Source organism: Leptonotus elevatus, chromosome 14 (assembly GCF_054856555.1).
Source record: "Leptonotus elevatus isolate MCC_2025b chromosome 14, RoL_Lele_1.0, whole genome shotgun sequence".
In the NCBI taxonomy this organism is placed as follows: Eukaryota; Metazoa; Chordata; class Actinopteri; order Syngnathiformes; family Syngnathidae; genus Leptonotus; species Leptonotus elevatus.
Window position 1 is genome coordinate 8,181,314 of NC_141252.1, and position 22,749 is coordinate 8,204,062.

Below are 22,749 nucleotides of genomic sequence, written 5' to 3' on the forward strand. Positions count from 1 at the left end.
CCTTGCGCTTATCTGTGTCAAGTCAGATAAAGCCACATGTGAGTGGTAAGATGAGTCAGCTCATATCTCTCGCCAACTCTCAAGTCCTTCAAGAGGTTAGAAGGCTGAAGTCCACAAGGTTCAGATCCTAATAGCTGACAGCAGCTCAAATGCATTCACGGTCAAATAGCACATAAATCATCAGACCTCCTTCCTGTAACAAAGAACGTAAAGAAGACATTTAATAGTCACGGATTGACAGCAACACGCCAACATTTACACGAAAAACGCAGCGTTTGCACATGGAAAAGGACAAGCAAGATGTACTGTACAGAACTTTTGAATAGTAAATCTCTCCGTTTAGAATTACATGAGACCATTGCACATTTTCAGAACCTCAAGGGATGGATTTCTACTTGAGGAAAGTTTGTTTTCTGGCTCTTCATGGATGGAAAGTAAGTTGAGACAGGAAGGAGTCAATGACCTGTTGGGAAAACACGGTTTATTATCAGGGAAATTTTCTGGTTGAAGACAGCATAATGGTCCTAACATGCACCATTGACCTTTGCCATGTCTCCTGCAGCTCCAGGAAAAGTTTTCAGTTTAGGCTCTTGATGCCATAACTCCAGCAACTGCTGATTAAAGACGGGTAAGTTTCTGCAACAGTTAAAATTGAAGCGGAGTAAAAGTGTCAAATATGCATGACCTTGGCTCGAGTTCCAGGGATTAATTGGACCGTTAACGTAAATATGGTAAGAAATGTGCATTGACAGGTTAGGCTTTGGTTGGTTAGCTTGTTAGATAGCAGATATACAAAAATGAGTGAACTGAAACCACATACCTATCCAAAGAAGAGGCTCCAGTGTAGCCACTTGCTTGAAGCTGTTCCCACCAGCGTTCCAAGACAGAATTGATCCACATTAAACCAACGGTCACATATCTAAGTGGACCAAGACAAGTGCGTAGGCTTAAATCAGCAGGTGAAAACATGTGTGCAGCCGCTTCATGATTAATACTCACTGTTCATAAGGACTGATGAGGACATTGCGAACCAATGGGAACAGGTCCACACAACAGCCGATGGTGATGTTGGAGAAGTCGTCATTCATGCTGCAGGAAAATATTGGACTAATCTAACATTTATTTAACGTGTAGTCAGTCATACTGTTACGGTTCCGAGCTTACCGTTTGCTTATTAGAGGGAGCATGTCAACAAAGACACTGTTGTCTTGGATTCTGCATAGCACAGATGGAATGACAATGTATAAGAAAGTTTGTTTCATGACCCAAGTGAACTAAATGAATATTCAATGCTTCCAATGAATAATTGATGGGTAGCTGATGGTATGGATACTTTGACTTCTTATTGCTGCTAAACAAAACATTTTAAATCTCTGAGAGATTACATTTCATGAAAACATTTGTTGAGGTCACGCGATCCACAAGATCATTTTCAAGGTCAAACTATAGATAAAGTTACTAAAATTTGCACCAATCTTCTAACTCCTCGGCTCCTTGTTGAATTCCCTTTCCAACAATACCTGTTTTGTCATGATTGACCCAGTAGTTCCTGAGATATAAGGGTTCAAAGGAAGACAGCCACGCCCCTTTTTGCCCAAAATGTCTCAATTTGGTAGGCCGTAGCTCTCAAACCCCTGCCCCGATTGACCGAAATTTTGAGGTTGAGAGTTGTTCCACCATTATCAACAAGTGCACCAAATTTCATGGAAATCAAAATTTGGGCTTGGGATTCGCCATGTTGAATCGGCGTCGGGGCATTTGATCACTGTGATTGGCTGTTAGCTAGCGAATCAGCGCACGGGACAAGAAGAGGAAGTGACGAATGCAGATAAACAGTACTGATGGAAAGCCTGGACCTTTTTTTTCTGCTCATTTCGCGCATCGTCACCTTGCTGTACCCTTCGCATTTAAACCTACAATGTCTGTCTGGACAGAAGATCGGGAAGATGACTTCGTCTCTTTGGTTCAAGAGAGACCGGCATTGTATGATATTACAGTTAAAAAATATGCCGACAAAGGTATGAAAGCATAACTATGGCATGACATGGGGACGCGAATGGATATAGCAGGTACGATATACTTTTATACTTGAGAACTATAGCAACTGTTTGTAATTAGTAAATATAATTACTTTTTCACGTTAGCTGGCTAACAACACTTTCAAAACATGCTCCAATTTTTTTTATCCCACCCCTGTAAAGAGGTTTCCGGTTGCCTTTAGGAATAATGACTACCGCCGCCGATGGTATGGAGGGGAATTACTTCTCGAGCATGCGCTAAAGGTACGTAATAGTCGGGGTCGGTGCAATGTGTATTTACGTCATTTTTTTCTACGCGACTTGTCGATGTCTGGGCCGACGCCAGAGGGGGTAGGCGTCGGTCACATTTGGCCGACATCTGATTAGTGTATCTAGGCCTTAACAAATCTTTTAAACGCTGTACATATACCTCAGGAAGTATGTTATCAGCTCTCCAAAATGTCTCTTCCAGAGTGTTAAGGCCACTTTAAGTCTCAGGTTTCTTCCAATGAGCACCTCAGTTATTGTGCTGTGATCCCTTGTGAGCTGGAAAAATCGGAAAAGATTGTAATGATTCAGAATAATCGACAATGACAACATTTGACTTTTATTTCTGACCTCAGCAAGCTTCAAGTACTCATCCTGTTGAGAACCAGTCCTTCCAGTGCTGCTGTTTGCAGTCACCACCTGAGGGTCCACGTCAAACATGTCCTGCTGAATATTCTTGTTGTCTTTCCTTGCTGCATCATGTGTCCTGCCCGAACCTTGGGGCTTTTTCCGAGCCACCACCATATGACGCGTCTTCCGCTTATACGACACAACTCGCTTTACTCTGCCTGGATTGTTGCCAGAGCGACTGACGGGACACATGACCAGGGGGAACTATTCAAATAATCTGTCAACAGAGTGACATGTGGTGATCATAAAGGCCATACCTCTTCTTGTTGAACTCCTCTTTTTTAGCACAATCTGCCTGAAAAGTAAACAAGAAATATTTGTACTAATAGCACAAACAGGACTTGAGTGAGGACAAGAATGCAAAAAAATGTCACCTTGGTGCCCCGATGAGAATAAGTAACACTGTAAAGGGAAGACTCGATCTCCAGGGTTGCTTCACAATGTTGGTCTGCGGCTTCCAAATTTGAGTCCATTAGACCTTGAGAAACAGATGCATACATAATAACTGATAACTACACAGTGCTGTCTTGGAGTTTTCTTCTCCAAGTAATCGGGCTTCTTCCCACATGTCAAAAACATCCACACACAGATGCGCAACTGGGGTTGTCTCCAATGTCTCATGTGTGCGGAGAATGAGGGGAGCCTCTTTGATTGGCCGGGAGTCGACTGTGTTCCATCCAATGATTCAATCAATCAAACTTTATTTATATAGCACTTTTCATACATTAAAGTGCAATCCAAGGTGCTAAACAATTCAAACATCCATAATACATTAAAAACAGAAAACACCCTTTTCCCCACGCACACGAATAAATAAATAATTTTTAAACATGCCGGGGCACAGAGAAACCATGTGAGGAAAGACACCCAGGAAACGATTTGACTCGATATAGTACGGCTGCAGCTTTTGTCACGTTTATTAAAATGCAAAAACATGTTAAAAAAAAATCCTAAACCCATAATATCCATGTTAATAAAAAAAACAACAAATTATCAGTGACATCAAACCAATCTGGTGTATCTCTCTCGCAAAAGATGATTCGATAAGTATCTCGATACATGTGGTGCAATATGATTGAAGAATGCATCCATCCACCCATTTTCTATGATTCGATTCAGGTCGTCAAGTCCAAGCTGATTTTCCAACTCAAATCGCTTTTTGTTGCCTAACTTATGGTAACTTAAATAAAAACGCACCCTAATTTATTCATACTTAGTTTCTTTAAGCTGACATGAAATCACCACGGTTACATTTGCTTTTAGGAGGCTTAACCTATAACATGCGTGAGATTGTCTCTTCCTAATAAGACATTTGCCCGCTAAAGACTACTGACAGCAAATTTCCTTCAACACATAATACTTTAAACTCCACTCTGATCTTCTACCAATGTCGCAGTGACAGATGAGATAAACGGACCTTTTCTGTTCCGTTCCCAAAGGCATTCCACTATTTATTATCGTTGGGTGTCAAGGCCCTCAGCTGTGGCTAAGCCCGACATCATTAGTGGCATATTTGTGAAATGCCATAAGCCTGCGGTGAAAGGTGAGACTCGGGGTCATGTCGCCACAAACATTTCAGGAATAAAATAACATTCAAACCCCCAAATTTAAAGTCCCAATATCGTATACACTCGTCGGAAAACCTTGCAGCTGCCATCTGTGATATTTAAAGGGCTTCATTTTAATATCATTTTTCTTAAAATAAGCGCTATTAATGCAAATGCAGAGGGAATGTTAATGAAATCAGCAAAACATTATGACCATAAATCATTCAAGCTGTGTTTTCATTTGGAACGAAGAATGGCAAGCTGTCCAGCACAGACCACCATCATGGATGGACAGTCCTCATTTGCATCTACAATAAACCGTGCATATTTAATGTTAACCTCTCACTTCTTCCGTACATCGTATCCAGATATGTGCCTAAATTGCCTGGAAATTGCACAACTCTTGAAAGACACTTGACTGATAGGTTGTTAAAGAACGGACCTTTTTATTTATATTTTTACAATGATTGTTTATTTAATTCAATACTGGCAGTGGTTTGCATATCTGTCTCACTCTCCAAATCTCTGACCACTCTCTATGCTCCCTCACAATGCGCCCGCTTGAAGCCAGACTCCTACCATCTTAACCAAGGGTGGCTTCAATGTTTACACGTCTGGCCTCGCCATCTTCACAAAGAAGCCACTAACAGTAGCCTCTTGTTCTTGGCACCACATCCTGACATGGAGAAAAATCTCCCTGCGTTACATAACAGACGCCAAGCTTCTCCATCCTTCAATGTGCGTGTTGTTCTGTGGTGTTCAAAGTCCAAAAAAGTAGCTGTTTTTCCTTCCTTGCGCCGTGTTGTGCCCAGTCTCTCTCGATTGCTACACTTTTTTTCCCCCAAGCTTTAAGCCGAAGAGGTAAAAAGCAATTTAAACAGGACTGACCACAGAATGTTTCAGTCAGCATTCCTGCAGGATGAGAGCAGCGGCAGAATATGCTAAGGCCCCAATCAAGACGCTCTTTGTTCACAAGGCGCATTGTGTGGTTTAATCAGTCAAAGAATGGAAGTCACTGTCGCCGGGCGAAACATTGTCCTGTGATTGGAGTTACTTGTGCTTCCTAAAGAATACAACATGAGGATTAAGTGGGCATTTAGGGGACTCCGAAGCTCATCAGATGATGAAAGGGACAAAGTGACGTGGAGGGAAGGTCTCATTGCGACAGTTTAAGATTCATCTAACTCATCCACATTGGATGTGACAACCAGCAGATTTCTATCTTTTATCTTATTTGAATGGAAAAGAAAAGAAATGGGAACAAGTGATTGGTTACAGATCAGAAGATGACGCACATGTGAAGCAGAACTCCCATACTTAAGTATGGATTACATAAATATAATGTACACATTGATTATGGAGAAACTTTTCCGTGGCTTTAAACCCTTGCTGTAGACATCCTGCATGATTTGTCCTAAACGAGCATGCATGGTACTTGTTTGGATTCTTAGAGATTTCATTGATTATCCATCAATCCATTTTCAATACCACAACTTATACTCATTATGGTTGCGGGTGAGCTGGAGTCCATCTCAGCTGATTTTGGGCGAGAGTCTGACTACACCCTGGACTGGTCATTGTTACTTTGTACTCATACAAATGGCTTTTATTGCACTTTCTAACCAGCAGAGGGTGGTATGAATCCACGTGAACACCACAGGGACAAACCTGCATGCATTACTTGGCTGAACTGATGTTAGTTGTATGTCATCGGACGCAATAGACTCGAAAAGGGGCCTTGCAATCCTGGACTAACCAAACCAACTTAGCTTTATATACTGTTGGAGACAAATTTGATAACAATAAAAACACACTAAATGACATTCTTTCACCTTCACTTAAAGAGACCCAAAATACACAAAAATGAAAAAAATTTAAAATGTGATTATATTGTAAAGTATGATACAGTTTGTGTACAGTGCACTGAGTCTGTTCTGGGTGGTAAATTGATTTTAGATTTCTTCTGTGGTGTGTTGAATCAAAGAAAATGGTGGTTTTGGTGGGAATCTTAAAAATGTCCATGAAACTCAGGTATGCATTTTTTTTTATGGTTAGAGTGTTCAAGAGTGAACTTGAAATTGTCCTTCAGGCGATATGTCAACAACAACAAAATCTAGATTTTTTTCAGTCATTCAGGACGATTATAATTTTAATCGGTTTTAATCTAACAAACCCAAGAAATATTTATTTAAAGGTTTAATTTATTCAAAAACAATTCCTGTGCAAAAATGTTCAGACAATAATGTATACAGATTCAAAATCAGTATTAAAATAAATTTAACATTCATTTGTGCTTAAATGCCACAATTAAGTAGTTGGTAGCTATTGTAAACATGTCTTGTAAACCAGCCATCCAGCATTCTGCCACTTGTGCAAAATTACAACCCACAAAAATATTTGGATGTAAGAGAAAATAATAAAAGTTTTTGATAATCCAGCAGTCACAACTCTATTTCACGATTTAGCAAATTTTCAACGTTTCAAGATTTAAAATGACAATGTATCAAATTAATTCTATTTATCGCCCAACCCCTAGCTTGAAGCAGTCCTGACAACTACTGTAATTGTCTGTTTCCACCGCATTGGTACAGGCTCCCACAGAAACATGCATCTGTTAGGGTCATTGGGAATCTCAAATCAGTGAAAGAGTAAAATACTTTTAGTGCTCATTTGAAGATTCTGCTCTTTTGTCTTTATATCTCTATCTTGCTCCATCCCATAGGTACACCCTTGCCGTTGGACTTAATAAAAAATAGTCTCTGTGATCTTCCCTTGTTTTGTTTTTTTGCCTCTCTTATAGCTACTGTTCTCTAGTTACACCTAATTCTGCATTATATCGCTCAAGCTCGTGTATGTGGCTGTCCAGCGTGCTGAGTACCACTATTTTATGTCATCCTTACATAACATCACGTAAAATGATCCTCTCCGTCAGCAATTAATGACCCATGTAGAAGAACGCCTGCTGTCTTCAAGCTGGATTTAAAAACCACAACGTGATTGGTAAATGGGCATCAGGGAGAGCTTTTCCATAAAATATTTCCAGGTGTCATTTTTTGGACATTCATTCCCAATTTCCATTCTGCATGTCCTTTGGCCTTTAAAGGACAAAGTTGCTGTTCTCTGTAAAGAACTGAAGACCATCTGTATCTAGTATGTAACTCATGATGGGACCTCAATAGAAATAAATAACATTAGCGCCCTGCAATGTAACAACGGCAGGATTTAAAATGGTCACGGATTGAAAAGGGTGTATTTAAAGGCCTTTGTTGTTGAGTGACAAGTGTTTCAAATCAATCAAACTCAGCTGCGTAGACCTCTAATGACTCATCTCAATTCACCCCAGGCTCCCCCCAATGTGCCCTAGAGTTCTGCAAATGTGGCTCCAGTCATCGACCACAATGACAGCAACTGCAGTAAACTAAGATCCTGCAGCTCCCCTCTGAAAAACCAATGGGTGTTGTCAAGGAATCAGTGTCCATTCAAACTCCTTTAATTAGGAGATGCAGCTGATGGCCTGGCTACCGTAGCGTTTACATTTTTTTCCTCCCAAACAGGCACTTCTTTGGAAGTTCAAAGCCGATGTTACCACCACAGATTAATAGCCATGATGCTGAGGGATGTAATTCCATACATCCTTGACTCCCCTTGTAGAATGGACATACTACACCAGAATTACAAATAATAGAGATGTTGAAAATAATCTTCATGTTGAAAACATCACATGCATCTGTTGAGATCATCAGCATTTTACTGTATTTTTTGGTTCTTGAAAAAGAAAAAAAAACTGAAGAACCAAAAATAACTTCAGAAGATTAAACTTTGTTTATGAGTTTTGAAGTCCACTAACTGCTAATCTCGTGTTTTTGGCATTTAGTCTTCCCATCGGACAATTTACAGACGACTTTGAACTTGCCAGTCTGCTAATGGAGTAGCAGTTAGCCTTACTAGCTTCGACTATCTTGACAAGTCTTGAAAGATTCATAGTGGCAGGACCACCTGACTTGATGCAAGGAACGAAGGCAGTGGTGCTAAGGGGCTCCATCTTAGTCGTCAAAATGGTATGTCCAATAATGTGCAGTTAGCGGTTAATAACTGTGATAACGAGACCCTTTCATCAAATTATAGTTGATTGCAAAAAACAAAAACAAAATCATTCAACTACTATTGTCCACACGTTTGCAGTAAGTAGAAAAAGGTCCTACAGGTTGTAGTACATCCTTTTTCATTTTAGTTGACATTTTGTAACCTCCATGGAAGCAGAGGAGTGCTGAACTTTGTGTCTTCTATCCGCGGACAATACAAAGGAGCCATACATCTGCAAGAGTGACTCATTACCAACTACAGGAGTTCTTCTCTCAGACAGGAAGATGTCTGCTTGTCAATTCCAGGACAGCTGCCCACTCCTACAGTATATCCCAGTCACTAAACAGTCACAGACCTGCTGGCCCTGAGCCCGGCCGCCATCTGCGCTGTTGGGAACTCAAGAGAGGAACAGCGGCAAGACCACTGAAAACTGCTTGCTTCATATGCACGGGACACACGTTCCCATTCAAGGTATGTGTAAACACTCCTATAGCACGGAAAGTTCTGAGTGGGCCTGTCGCATTATTGTCTTGCCTATCGTCGCAAGCGGATCAAACTACGGCGGATTCAATTCTTTGAATGAAAAAGGCACCTGAGAAGAAGAAATTATTTACTGGGATGTCGTCTAATTCACATGATGGGACACTTCCTCTAACACTGAAAAGAATGACAAATAATTTCAGCCTTCCAACAGAAATGAAAATGTAAATACCCCTCAAACAAAGTTTGTGCAACAGGTAAGCATGGAATCCAAAAATAAACAACACAAGCAAAATACATATTGTGGCTCCTATGTGTGTTAATTTGTATTTGTGTTCTTCTTTCTTCATTTGGTTACTGAAATGAAAACATTGCGCAGAAATCACAGCTTTTATTTTGTTTGCTAATTGGACAAATTTAGCGCGGATACATTCTAATCCCGTACATTGAGGAGTACCACACCTGAGACGATGTGCACCCTGGAATTTTGAGTATTTTCTCACTATGCGGAGGTTAAAGTGAAGAGTGCCCTTGGCGGCCGTCTGACTTTCAGCACATCTGAACCACCAGGTCAAGCCTGCAGATCAAGTCTTTGTATCCTTTTAACATGTACCCACAGCTGGAATCTGGGGTCTGCGCACATCATCGGCCTCCATTGAGATATAGCTCTGGCCCGACTTCCAAAAATAACTTCCACATTCAGGCAGAATGAGTGGTCGAAGAAAGATTTGCTGGGTAAACATTTCTAGTCATCTGAAACATTGGTGGGCAAATTCATGTGCTTGAAGGCCACATTTGATTTTAGAATTGGATACATGGGACAAGACATTTGTGGATGATGTATAAAATATATATATATATCAACAACTAATAAATGTTGTAAAATATTGATATCTACAATTTCTATTTCACCAGAAAAAAAAAGATGATTGTTTTTTATGTACAAGAATATGTAAACATTGGCTATTTGACTAACGTGTACGAAATTATTTACAATAGACCACTTGACTAAAATGAAACATGACAAAGCAACAAAGTTCGGACGGCCATTAATGGCACTCAGGCCATACTTTACTTACTCCTGATCCAAAGTGTATTCACTTCACTTGAGTGCTGTGCCATGTGGTGTCACGAAGAAGACCAATGCCTTCATGCCATCATTATGCCATTTCTACTGTATATCTTAGGTCAAGCAGGGACATGATACTCGACATTTTATAGCTACGGTAAATGCGGACTTAACTTCTCAAGCAGCTGTGTGCAACTAATGGGTGTTTAGGTTCACAAATTTTCACGCTGAGGCAGACTGATGTCCTTGACAGTTGAAGAAAAAGAGCAGCGTGATCCCACCATCCCCTCAATTCAAAAAGCAGGACTTTGGCCCGGCTGACATTCCATTTCCAAATGTTTTTCTTGGATTATGTTTCTCAGACTGTTTGTTTGTTGTGTTGTTGTGTTATTTAACAGTGATGAAGCTTTACAAGTTTTGACTGCTCTAATTAATCGGCAAAGCATCTGAGACTTAATTGGCAAAACATATCTATGATTATAAATATAGTGTATATTATATTTTAAATATTTATTTTGACTTATGCCAGCAGATTATTGAATATTTTCCCAGGTGTGGATGCAGAGCAATGGCATAAATTTGGAATGTTTTGGCTTGTCTATGTTGACAATGTCTAACAGCCGATGTTTTTCTCCTTAGGTGGACATTTGAGAAAGAAAAAAAAAGCGTCTGTATACGAATCCCAGAGCTCAAATGTGCATTTTTATAGTGTCTGTCTTGCTGTGAGGACTTTGATCGCAAGGTTACTTTTAGCAGACTTCCACATTAATACACAAATAGACTGCTAGGCCAACACAACAACTGTATTGTACATATTACTCTCTATTTTGTAGGCTTATGGACACTTTGCCAGATATTCCACTTGTCAAATGTTGTCTGATGCGGTAGCACTAACAGCACCCTTGTGCTTCGTCATCCAACCACAAGTTTAGTCAGTGGCAGATCAAAACTTAGCCGAGTTAAGAGCGTGCTCTGTAAATGTCACACATGGCTTTGCGGACACAGCTCAAAAGACACACGTAGCACATAATCAACCAAATGTTAGCTTACAGCTTCAGCTGCATGCAAATGGTCAGGTGAACGTGTGCACATCTAAAGTGAGAACATTTAAGATGTTTCTTACAAAAGTCGAAAACAAGAAATAAGGCAACGAAACCCAAAAAAAGGGAATGCCGGACAGCCAGCCGGAAGAGTTTGTTTTCAATGTCCAAGATTCTATTGTACTTTATGTTGATTTTAACAGGGCATCACAGGCTCATGTTTGAAAACTATGCATATAAAGTAGTTGTTATTCATTCTTGTGGGTTCTTCTGATTAAAATACTTACATGTCATTATAATCCAATACATTTTGGATGATTATATATCATAATTTTCCTTTGACAAATGGCTAGTAGGAAAAATAGGACTAAAGTTCAGAGTGAAGCATGCAGGCTCGATTCCAAACACCCACTTACAGTCAGTAACCAAACAAGTTGACAGGTGATAAAGGGTTAAGCTTTTTTGAAAGCAAAAAGCTCAGAATACACTTTTAGGCCGATCAAGTCATTTTTCTATCACTCCATTAAAATGACATTTTGCTTTAAGCTAACCCTACCAGGATATTGGAAACTTGCGAGCGGCCAACGGGAGCAAAAAACAAATAGACTAATGGAAATCTCCGCCTACACAAAAGGCTCTTATGTAACCTGGAAATGCTTGCGGCTTGGGCGCATGCAGAATGACAGAAGACACTTTCCTTAGAGGAGTGTTTCTCACGTCGCATCTCTATTTACTACTTTGGAATATATTCTAGATTAAACATTGTCAACAAATGCAGGTCGGCAACAGTCAGTGTTTTGAGGTTTCATATAGCGTTAGCCCAATAGCATAATTGGCTAGTCATTTTTTAACAATTTTAGATAAACAAAAACTCAACTAGGGATGTTTTGGCCCTTCCATGTTTTTAATCCACGCTAATGGTCAGATGAACATAGTATGCCTGCGAACCGAGTCAATATGTGGAGGAACTCAATGTGTGCGTGGATTAGCAAGTAAGCGCCTCAATATTAAGTGTTATTAGAGATTGTAGGTGGTTTATAGGCATTGTGGTTTTTTTCAGTATGAGCTCTTTTTTTTTTACAATATTGTGACATTTCTTTAATATCATCAACCTCCCCACGATATTGTAATAATTATCATATTGTGAGCTTCATATCGTGATAATACCGCATCTTGATGTTTAGATATCGTTACATCCCTACTAACCATAAGACGCAAGGATTCTCTGTTTACCACTACTTGAAAGGACAAACTGTGGAACCTTTGTTGAACTTCTCTCTGATGCCGACGCCCCACAGTGCCGTGGTGTCTGGCGTAAGGAAAGAGAAACAAGCACAACTCATGCTCACGTGTTCTCTGTGTGCCTACATACGGCTAACTGCCACTCAAACAGCTTCATTATTGTAACAGTATCTGTAGCCAATGATCAACACTGCTGAAATTCTACTCTTTGACCTGCTCAGGCTGTACGCGATGCGATGTATAGCTAGCTGTCCCCCGCTGAGCGATAGACGAGGAAAAGGTTGTGTTCAGGGCAGTCTACATACAACGGCGGTGCGGCAGGAGAGGAGGGTATCGGACGCCAAACTCTATATATGTAACCCAGAGTGGATCATTGCGCTTGTTTACAAATGCAATGCGATCACTTTTATAGTCCAATAAAAGCTGACCATTTTTCCACTTTGTCATCGCCCAAATTCCGAAAATCACATGCGGAAAGTTCTTGCTTTTAACAACGAGCGTGCCACATGGTACACACGTTTGCCACCATTTGTGATTTCCTAGATTGCAGAAAAAGGCACTGGTCACAATCCAGGAAAAAGAACGCATTGACTGTCGCTACAGATTATTTGTCCCTTTCTGATTGATGATGTGGTTGTGACACAGCCACAGCAAAATTGTGATATCCTTATAAAGAGCTGTTGTTAACAGATATCATTATTTGGCTTTTACGGGGAAAACATTTGCTTTTATTTATTTGTCTGATACATCCTATACCAATCATTTGCTTCAATAAAGGCCTTTGCCAGATCCTGTTTAATGTGGTTGTAAAAATAAATAATGCATTTTACGTGTTGGTGGAGTGACACATCAAACGTTGTTGACATGAGATACTTGATTGGAAATGGAATTCATTTCATCTTAATGACCAATTATAACGGAACTTATTTTGTGTACCGTTTCTCTAGTTCAGGTTCATGGGGGAAGTGGGAGCTAGTCCCAGCTGGCTTATGGTGAGAGACGAGTACACCCTAGACCAGGCCAGTCCTGCATGTTTTCTGTGTCTCCTGCCTCCAACCCAGGTGTTTCAAATCATCAGCGCATAATTACGTTCTGCAAGAGCCTCTCAGCTGTGTTCGAGAAGGGAGACATCAAAAACATGCAGGACTGCGGCTCTCTAGGACCGAACTTGCCTATGGAGTGAGTCTTCAACGATAATAACATACATTTTTGGGGGTTAAGAGTAGTTTTTTAAAGGAAAGAGACAAAAATACATACTGCATGTGAACACTGACAATTTATGTACTGAAAAATCCCATGTTCCTGAAGACCATGCGAGACTTTGACATGATGTCTCCTACATCAGTAAACCTGATCAGTACCAAGTCATGAGTAATGACACATCTACAGTTGTTTCACTTAGTGCAGGCATTACCAGATTACTGATGCACTCTGGATTCGGTCATTGCCTGTCTGGTTACAACAAAATAAGAGCTGCTGTCTTCTTTCCCAGTCTGGCACTACTGACCAAAAAACAAATCCAGCATGCTTTTGAGAACAATGCCAGTTAAGCTATCGAATGTCCTGAATTGTGCATGTGCCAAGCAGCTTGTCCATCTATTTGGTTGTGGTTATGTTGTCGTTCACACTGACACCTTTTTCCTGTTGGGATGAATACATGAATGAAAGGTCATTAATCTAGATGTCACTCACCTACCTGTACGTAATTAGAACATCATGGTACAGTGTTGACGCACTCTGTTTAAAAAACAACAACAAAAAACCAAAACGTTTCAACAACAGAACTCCATTAAAATCATCACGTTATGATTTGCCGTTTTGGTAGCTCAACCCTTCCAGACTTCAAACATCCCAGTGAGTCTTAAGGACACTGTTTCCAAGCTTCCAGGCACGTGCAGAGACCTCACTTTGCACTCTCTCACATCAGGGGAACAAATACGAGAGGGTGGAAACCACAAGCCCTTTGAGCATTTTAAACACAGGCCTGCTGCTACCATTCAATATGACATTTGCCCAGTAGAAAGCAATACCATGTCTAATGCAGGAGTGTTATGACAAGGACATAACCATACTACAGACATTCAGCGATATTTCAACACTCTATTTCCCATTGGGATCCGCTGCAGGATCATTCGGAACCGCCACAAAACGCTGAGGCTACTGGTATTTATCCAGTGAAGGATCTTTCGGCACTCTGCAATGTCAAACAAAACCACTTCTTCTAAGGCAAATTAGACCAATGGAGACTATGTCTAGTTATACATGACATGAGAGGTCTTGGCTGCAGTGAAGGACAACTGATCGGGAACTTAAGTTATAGCGTTTGGGTGTGAAGTAGAAAGACCGAATGCATTCTGTGTCGTCAAAGCCACATTTTAGACCGTAATGGTAATTATCTCAGGGGGATGGAATCCAGTGCTGTTTTTGAAAGAGTGATCATGCCCGACTGATTTTCAATGTTTACGGAGCGCTCTTAGGTCCAAATGAATGGCCAATTTTAGTTCTCCATTGCACCTTAAAAAAAAACCAACTCATGATCTTCTTCAGTAACCTGTTAATGTGGACTGACTGACGCACCCGCTACCAAAATCACAGATGTCTCAAATCACAGACTAGAACATATTTAACTAATCTGTCCAGGAATAACAGTCGGTTTTGTCATTAGAGGACATATCCTTGGCTTTGTGACATGCGACAATACGACGCAGACAGACAGGTAGCGCGTGTCCCCACCGTCTGGTCTCATCTTTTGTTGATAGTTTTGTGTGGATTTGGAGAAACTGGATTTTTTGATTTGCCAACAGTGGGGTCATATATATCCAAAGAACATGAAATTACACTATTCTTAGGTCTACATCATTGTTCAGAATAAAATGGTCAATAAAGGCTAGATACATATTAGTGTCATATTCAGCATTTCCCTTCCTCCAAACACGTCAAGTTGAGTTGAAGCCAAAGATTGATTGACAGTCATATTTTACTACTTCCTCTTCTGAACAATTGCACCAACAGTGGACACTTTCTTATTCAGCTTCTTACGTAGGGTTTTGTAGCCCATTCCAGCCTTGTGTAGGTGAACAGTTTTATCCTTGACATCTTTTGGCAGCTCTTTGGCCTTGCCCATGTTGGAGTGTCACTGAGTCTGTGGGCAAGGGGCTTTTTATACAGGTGATACCTTTGGAAGAGGTGTTTCTCATGCAGGTAATGACTTGATTGAAATTCGGAGTATGTCAATGGTCTGTGGGAGCCAACATTGCTCATAGTTGGTAGGGGGTCAAATAATAAAGACCACTCTGAAAGGTGGAGTCTTGTTTTATTAGGGGGGCGTCTGGGGACTCAGTAAACCACAGACTGGCTTTCTGAAGTCATCCCCCCCATGAAACAAAACTGCACCTTTCAGAGTGGCCTTTTATTGCCGGCAGTCTAAGGTACACTTGTGCACTAATCATGGCGTCTAATCAGTATCTTGATATGACACACCTGTGAGGTGGGATGGATTATCTCGGCAAAGGAGAAGTGCTCACTATCACAGATTTAGACTGGTTTCCGAACAATATTTGAGAGAACTGTTGATATGTATGTGGAAGAAGTTTTAGATCTGTTAGTTCATCTCATAAAAAATGGAAGCAAACACAAAAGTGTTGCCTTTATGTTTTTGTTGAGTGAAAATAATTTCACCAAATCTTTTGGCAAGATTAAATTCTTCTTGGGTGGTAACAGAAGCAGATATTCATATAATTCCTTCGCGAATAACTGCACCAGATAACACAAGCCTCAGTGTTTGTTTGATGTACAATATGTTTTGACCATCCACTGAAAGGACCCTGGCAAGAATTTGAGAGAAGCAGATCATCGCGTGGCAAAGAAAGGGTTTTTGTGTGGCCAGCGGCTGCCGAAGAAGCTTGTATAAACAGACGCACACTGAAAGACTTAATGACCGTGTTGACAGCAGTCATACGAGATGTCTATTGAGGCTGCTGAGAGGAGGCTACAGCTGCACGCAGTGAGGCAGGGGGATGTTGTGGTCACCTTCTCTTTTTGTAAACTCCAGAGAAATGAGCAACACAGGATTCCTCCAAAATGTGACTTTGGTATGTTCTTTCCCCCTGAAAACCAATACAACGTAGAATAGTCAATGCTGCGGTAGCATGCTCTATTATTGCCAACTAAAATGTGTCCGAGGTAGCATTTGCTCCAGTGCCGACTCAATTCAACACAAATGCATTGACGTTGAACAGGGTAGACTTAATGGTTTTGTGTTTTCATTAATAGCGGCGCATATTTTGAATACAATTGTTCTGATGAATCCCACAAACCCAATATGCTATGTGCACATGCTCAACACGTGCTGAGCAGCAGCAGACGAGCACGTGTGCAGTGCTGGAGAAAGCTGTAGTGGAAAATAAGGTGGATCTCAAAAGAGCAAGTATTGTACATTTTGTTCAAGCAATACCAACAATCCATTTCACAAAAACCTACAAATCAGTCACGCAGTCATTTTTTTAAAATAATCCACTGAATGTATCTTTCATTCCAGGCATCATTCCTGAGTTAAAATGTTGTGTAAACGTCTGAAAGAAAAGTCAGAGACCAAAATCATTTACGACCTTCTTCTCTTCTGTATGTGCTGTTTCATGCAAGTTATTGTGTGAATTTAAAGCATCTGATATTGTTTTTAAGCTATTTTAAATGCAGATTTACGGAGAAATTCCTATATGTATTGGGTCATGGGTGTGCTGGAGCCTATCCCAGTTGACTTTGGGCAAGAGGCAGGGTACACCCTCGAAGCTAGATATTGAATAACAACCATTCACATACACATCTTCAGGTATCGTGGACCCCCGCTATTCACAGGGATAGGGACAAGGCTGGGAATACTGCAAATCTGCATATAATTGACGCCTATTGAAATAGGTTAAAGGGGTGGGGTTTGGCGGGGATCAAACCCGCAAAATTATTATTATTATTATTTTTAAAGATGCTTCTATATGTTTTCAATGTAAAATTAGTGGGTGAGGGCACCTCACAAAAAAACTTTTTTTTTTTTTTTAATAATTGAAATAAATATGCAAATCCACAGTTGCCAAACCAACAGTAGGCAGGTTCAATTGTTTGGACAATTTATGATCTTTAATTAACCTAAGAATGACATTTTTGTAATACGGGAGGAAGCTAGAATACTAGTGGTGTGTATCTGTTCAATAAAAGACGATTCCATCCGTATATCATTTCGTGGGAATGGTATATTTTCAAGTGGAACGATGTGATTCTGCTTGAGTCATTGCGATTACAATTCAATATTGTACGACTGCACTTTTGTCATGGTTATTCATTTGTAACAACATGTAAAAGCTCTTCAAAGACCAAATTATTCAACAGCAAAGCTCTCCAAAGACCAAATTATTCAACGGCAAATCGTCAGCAACATTGAAACCGATTTGCATGATGTATAGCTCTCATAAAACACATCTTGATACATGAGGTGTAATACGGTTCAAGGATGATATATTTTAAAATGTAACGATTTGATTCAGTTCAGTTAAATAAAAAACGATTTTCTGATTCAAATCGGTTTTGGCTACTACATCACTATGGAATGCCGTGAGAAAAATTATGCAAGCACAGGGAGAACATGCAAATGTCACACAGGAAGGCAGGAACCCTGGTTCAAACCATATCTTTTTGTGTCTCATTACTCATTGTCATCTTTAATCCTTTCTCAAAATCCCAAATTCTAATTACAAGACTTGTACAAGGCGATATATGGCATGGTTGGAGAAAGAGGGATGAAAAATGAGAAAAACGGACATGCTCCAGTTGGTGATTTACGATGTCGCAGCACCTCCAAAATCCTTCACTTTCCAGCCTCTTAGTAAACAAGATTAAATGCTTTTGGAACGACCAGGAGACACTGGCTGCTGTCTTTAGTGTGATCGCCTTGAAAAGAAAGCCACTGAGAGTCTGATTACCGAAATCTGTTTCACTTTATCTCAAAGGTCATTCCCAGTTTGTCACAGCTGCAGCACTGCTACAACGCAATCAAACGAGAGGTTTCATAATAGGTTTTCAATTTTGAAGATGCAAACAGGTTGATTCCCAGCAAGGACAAAAATAGATATACGTCTATGGCGCAAGAAAGCCTCTGACACTATTGCACAGCCGTATTGAAACACGCAATAAGTCTGAAATCTCGAGTCTAAAAGGGGCTGTGTGGGAAATAGTGTCAGAAACTCATCTTTTCAGGCAACACAGAATTTTCAATGTCTAATCTGAGCTTTTTCTGTCCCAACTAGTAATGAGGATGGGTTTAACATTAAGGTGAGAATTTACCCTTGTGTTCGGTTTAGTACTTTCCATCTGTGCACTGGTCACATTATCTCTGCCCTCAAAAGTATGACAAACTAGCATAGACTTAACTATTTCTCTCATATTTCACCTACACCTTTTTTAAATAGGATACATTTTCTTTTTTGTGTTTCTTTAAAAGGTTCATGTACAGACGCTGCAGTAAATGTATACTGGAGAAGGATAATAAGCACGAAGGCTACCACAGCGTTACAGTTGGCCCGCGTCGATTATTTCCAGGAAACGTGGAGGCGCAAGGAATGGGTCAAAGCAAGGAAGAAGACCTTCAACTTTAGTGCAGCTGTGGATGCAGCATATTTGAATTTATCGATTTATCAAATTCGGCCGCAGCCGCCGTCATTACTGCCGTAAAAAGTCTTCTTTATGGTGTTGGTCAGTTTATATATTTATTTCCCCCACATTTAACATTTGGTAACAGTTAGCATCAGCCGAATCAGCCACCATATACAAAGTGCAACATTGGCTATGCTTTGGTTCCTCTTTTGGTAGCCTGGAGCGTGCTCAACCTTTTTTTTTGTTGCCTCTTCTCGTGTGGCAGTTGGTGCACAACAGCTGTCAATCAATGTTTAAGTGTGGCGTTTGCCGTGTACTCAAAGTGGCAGAGGCATTTTCTATGCTGCCAAAATTTTGGGATGCATGACGTCAACGTCCGTATCTCTATAATCTACGGTGTGTACAATTGTTGATATAAATCATGTGTAGTCAGATTCGGCAGTCATATTTCAATAATAAGTGCAAATTCCATCCATCCATCCATTTTCTTAACCGCTTGTCCTCACAAGGGTCGCAGGGGTTGCTGGAGCCTATCCCAGCTGGCTACGGGCAGTCGGCGGGGTACACCCTGAACTGGTTGCCAGCCAATCGCAGTAAGTGCAAATTGACAGGTCTAAATATAGATAGTAGATGGTTTGTAATGTGCCTTACAGCCGGCCACATGAGTGGAGGGTAAGAGTAGAATCAAGTGCAACTAACAGTACCTACTATATGATGAATTTACAATTGGGCTTAGCCGTTGTTTTGTATAATCATCATCATCATATTCCGATTCAAAAAGACCACCAGGAGAACATTTGTGCTCGTGTGACGTTGGGGCTTAATGAGCGTAATTCATCAAAACGCGACTCCTGTCAAGTGCGCAGATGTGGGACTTGAAATTCGAGCCATTTTCACACCGCTGATACATTCAAACAGCAGTCAATCAGATCAGTGTGAGTCATCCGTTTGTGCTGCCTGACGCAAAAGCATCTGCTTCCTCGTGTAATCCTCTCATTCTCACTGTCCGCTCAATGGTCAGTCATTGGATTGTTCACGTTCCCATGCACATGCAGAAAAACGACAAACACTTGTAAACAAATTGAAAGCCATTTCTCCAGCAAAAATGATAAGCGTCCCTTTGCTGCATATTGGCCACTAAAGCATGAGTGCTCGTAAATCTTTCCTAAATCATGCAATATTGTCAGTTTTAGTGAGAATTATCATTTGCAGACTGTTGCTCTTGGAAAGGAAAGACCTGATTTCTTCGTAAGGTGGAAGAAAAAAAATTCTAATTGGTCCAACAATAACAAAAAACAAAAAAAATTGATAAGAAGCCTTATTGGTTCAAAGCATGACACGAGGACCACTGCTGGGTGTTAAAGAGGACCAGATGATGGGCCCAAGGAATTTTCATCCGCTGGGTTTCCAATAGTCATATTTTCTAAAATGATGGCCACAGGAGAGCGAAACAGCAGATGCTGAAACTTGTCCTTCTGCATTAAACCATTTTGTAACATTGTCTCAATTTAAATGAAGCACTAATTAATAGGAACTTCACTGACTCATCACTTTGGATTGGCCAGTACAGAATATTGTAATGGAGTGTGTGATGATCTCCTGAACGGGAAAGACCTCGAGTGGGAATTTTTTGTCACAATGCCATAAAAGCTTTTCCCGTTACTATCCTGGGATCTGGGTATAACTGACTGTGAAACTACTATAAAGAGTCACATAATAAAAGTTAGCCTGTTCTACAGAAACTTGCCTGCTTTGAAAAACAGTGGGGATCTGACCACTTGGGTACACTACTCACAAAAAGGAAGTAATATTTGGCTTTTGGGTGCAATTTCCTACCAATAATGTGAGGATAAGATGTACACAGAATGCATAGATGGATGAAGCATTACAGTGCACTGGACAGCAATGCACATGTGCAAACTTTTCAATGTTTCAGCACTTTTTGCACAATAAGTAATACCCTATCAAAGACCTGACTGACTAGTTTAAAGCCTCGCAATGGAGAGGTACCGTTACTTGATTCTTAGGTGTCATCTTAGTCTCATAATGTCACAATTTGTACATCATGTCAAGATAGACTGGCTATACCAATTCTCATTGAACCAGGATTTATTGGTCCATTCATGGATCAAACACCTATTGTGAATTTTGTAGTTCGGCTCCTTATTTAAAGAACTCTTATTCATTATAAAATCAAAAATGTCACAGCTGATTCTTGGTGTTCCTGTAGTCCCCCCTCCAGATTATTTTACCTAAAAGATAACAATAAATTATTTAAAAATAAAAAAATCCAGAAAAGTTTTTGAACTCTCCAGACATTAATTTTATATCGACCTAGAATTTCACATTGAAAGTAAATCATAAAATGGCCACCGACACAGGTTCTCAGATGTTTGCGTGATAGCAGGTCGAACCCAAGAAAGTATTTACAGCAATAAACGTTTCTGGCAAACACATTAAACCATGTTTGGAAATTAATCAGCACTTTTTGTATTTAATCAAAGCTCGAGGAGCGTCAAAGGAGAAAAGTTGGCAGAAATCTGTTCGATTTCAAGGGTGGTCTGTTAAGATAAGTAGTTAAATAGATTCTTGGTCAAGTGTTTCTCAAAGATGCTAAACTATCCATTGAAAATATTTACTTGAAGCAGGCACTGAGGGAAATGCTCAGCTGGTATTAGCACTTAACAACTCAACACAACTCTAATACAGAGGTGTTGATGTCATGCAATTACAAATACTGATGCCAGACATGTGGACCAGACTTCAAACTTGAGAAATTACTCCAAAGGAAGAGATTAATTTTTTTTAAGTTGCTGAACCGAAAGAGCGCTCAACACTTGGCATGACTGATTTTGTTGAGATTTTAATGATGATGTTTGTTTGGTTTACAACTTTGGAAGAGCCTCAGTTAAGCATTGATTACATAAACTTGCAATCATTGAAATGGCAGTCTATGCTCATACTTGTTTTTTTTTTATTATGCAACTTTGTCGTCATCATCATTAGTCAATTCTTCTTTAACCTGCAAACTACTTGAATCAATAGTTCTTCTTCAAATTCATTGATTATCATGCCCTGCTATTGATTGGTGACCAGTCCTACGTTTACTTGTCCGAAGTCATCTGGGACAACCCAACGCAAACAACGCAACCCTAATGAGGTACTGTGGTTTTGAAAATGGATGGGTATGGCGTATTATCCTCTATTAAAAGAACCAATCAATAGTGTATAAAAGTGTCTTAACGTATTGGATCAAAGAGTGCCTAATTACACTGTGACCTGGTGCAAATGTTGCCGCTGAATCCCATTAGACTTCTTATTAAGTGACTAAAAGCAACAAGTTAGCAGAACGCAGAGATGTAATTACATTCCCCAGAAGTCAGAATACAACCGCTTCTTTCCACTTGCTTTGTTTTGTTTTGAAAAATGAGGCCAGATGAAGCAAAGAAAAACTTTGGGCCGGCCCACTAATCTGCTTGAAAGCATAAAAGAGGATGGAGAGAGATCCGCCTGTCTCCAAGAATTGCGCCGCTATTTTCCACTGAGACATGTGGATAAACATCAAGCGGAATGGGCCTTCGGAGGGTAAAGTGACAGTGGGCAGTGACAGCTCCAGCTCACGTCTGCGCCGCCACGCCTGCAACAAAGCAAACAGAAGGGACAGGAGATTCCACTGGAAGCCCACTAATAGGCTGCACGAGGCAAAAGGAGCTTCTTTAGAAGGAAAAGTAGAAGGAAGGCGAGATGGACCAAGACAGAGAGCTGCCTGATCTTTCGGCGAATGGAATGGGAAAAATAAACACAGCGGTTTTGAACATTCAATAACGGAATCCACTCGTGTGTGATTTACTGCCTTGACAAAAACAACGACTCCCTTTTGTTTTCATTAAATATTTATCAACTATCCAATAAATCAAAAATACAACAAGCATTTTGCTTGGAGTTCCTGCTAT

General features: G+C 40.3%; 1 protein-coding gene across 5 annotated transcripts in view; it reads right to left on the reverse strand.

Annotated features, from left to right (window-relative positions):
• Positions 1-54: 54 nt before the first annotated feature.
• The window catches only part of LOC147162832 (KATNB1-like protein 1), a 37,980-nt gene continuing 15,285 nt past the window's right edge, over positions 55-22,749 (reverse strand). For 3 of the 5 annotated variants that reach the window (XM_086094973.1, XM_086094974.1, XM_086094975.1), the window contains 9 exons: positions 3,071-3,174; positions 2,954-2,991; positions 2,637-2,874; positions 2,449-2,564; positions 1,165-1,215; positions 1,000-1,089; positions 821-919; positions 543-636; positions 191-463 (listed from right to left, as the gene is read on the reverse strand). In XM_086094973.1, coding sequence (XP_085951099.1) covers positions 422-463; positions 543-636; positions 821-919; positions 1,000-1,089; positions 1,165-1,215; positions 2,449-2,564; positions 2,637-2,874; positions 2,954-2,991; positions 3,071-3,169 — 867 coding nt within the window. In that variant the 5' untranslated portion in view covers positions 3,170-3,174 and the 3' untranslated portion in view covers positions 191-421. Of the gene's footprint in view, positions 464-542; positions 637-820; positions 920-999; positions 1,090-1,164; positions 1,216-2,448; positions 2,565-2,636; positions 2,875-2,953; positions 2,992-3,070; positions 3,197-22,749 lie in introns of those variants that run through there. The other 2 variants (XM_086094972.1, XM_086094971.1) reach the window with 2 other exon arrangements.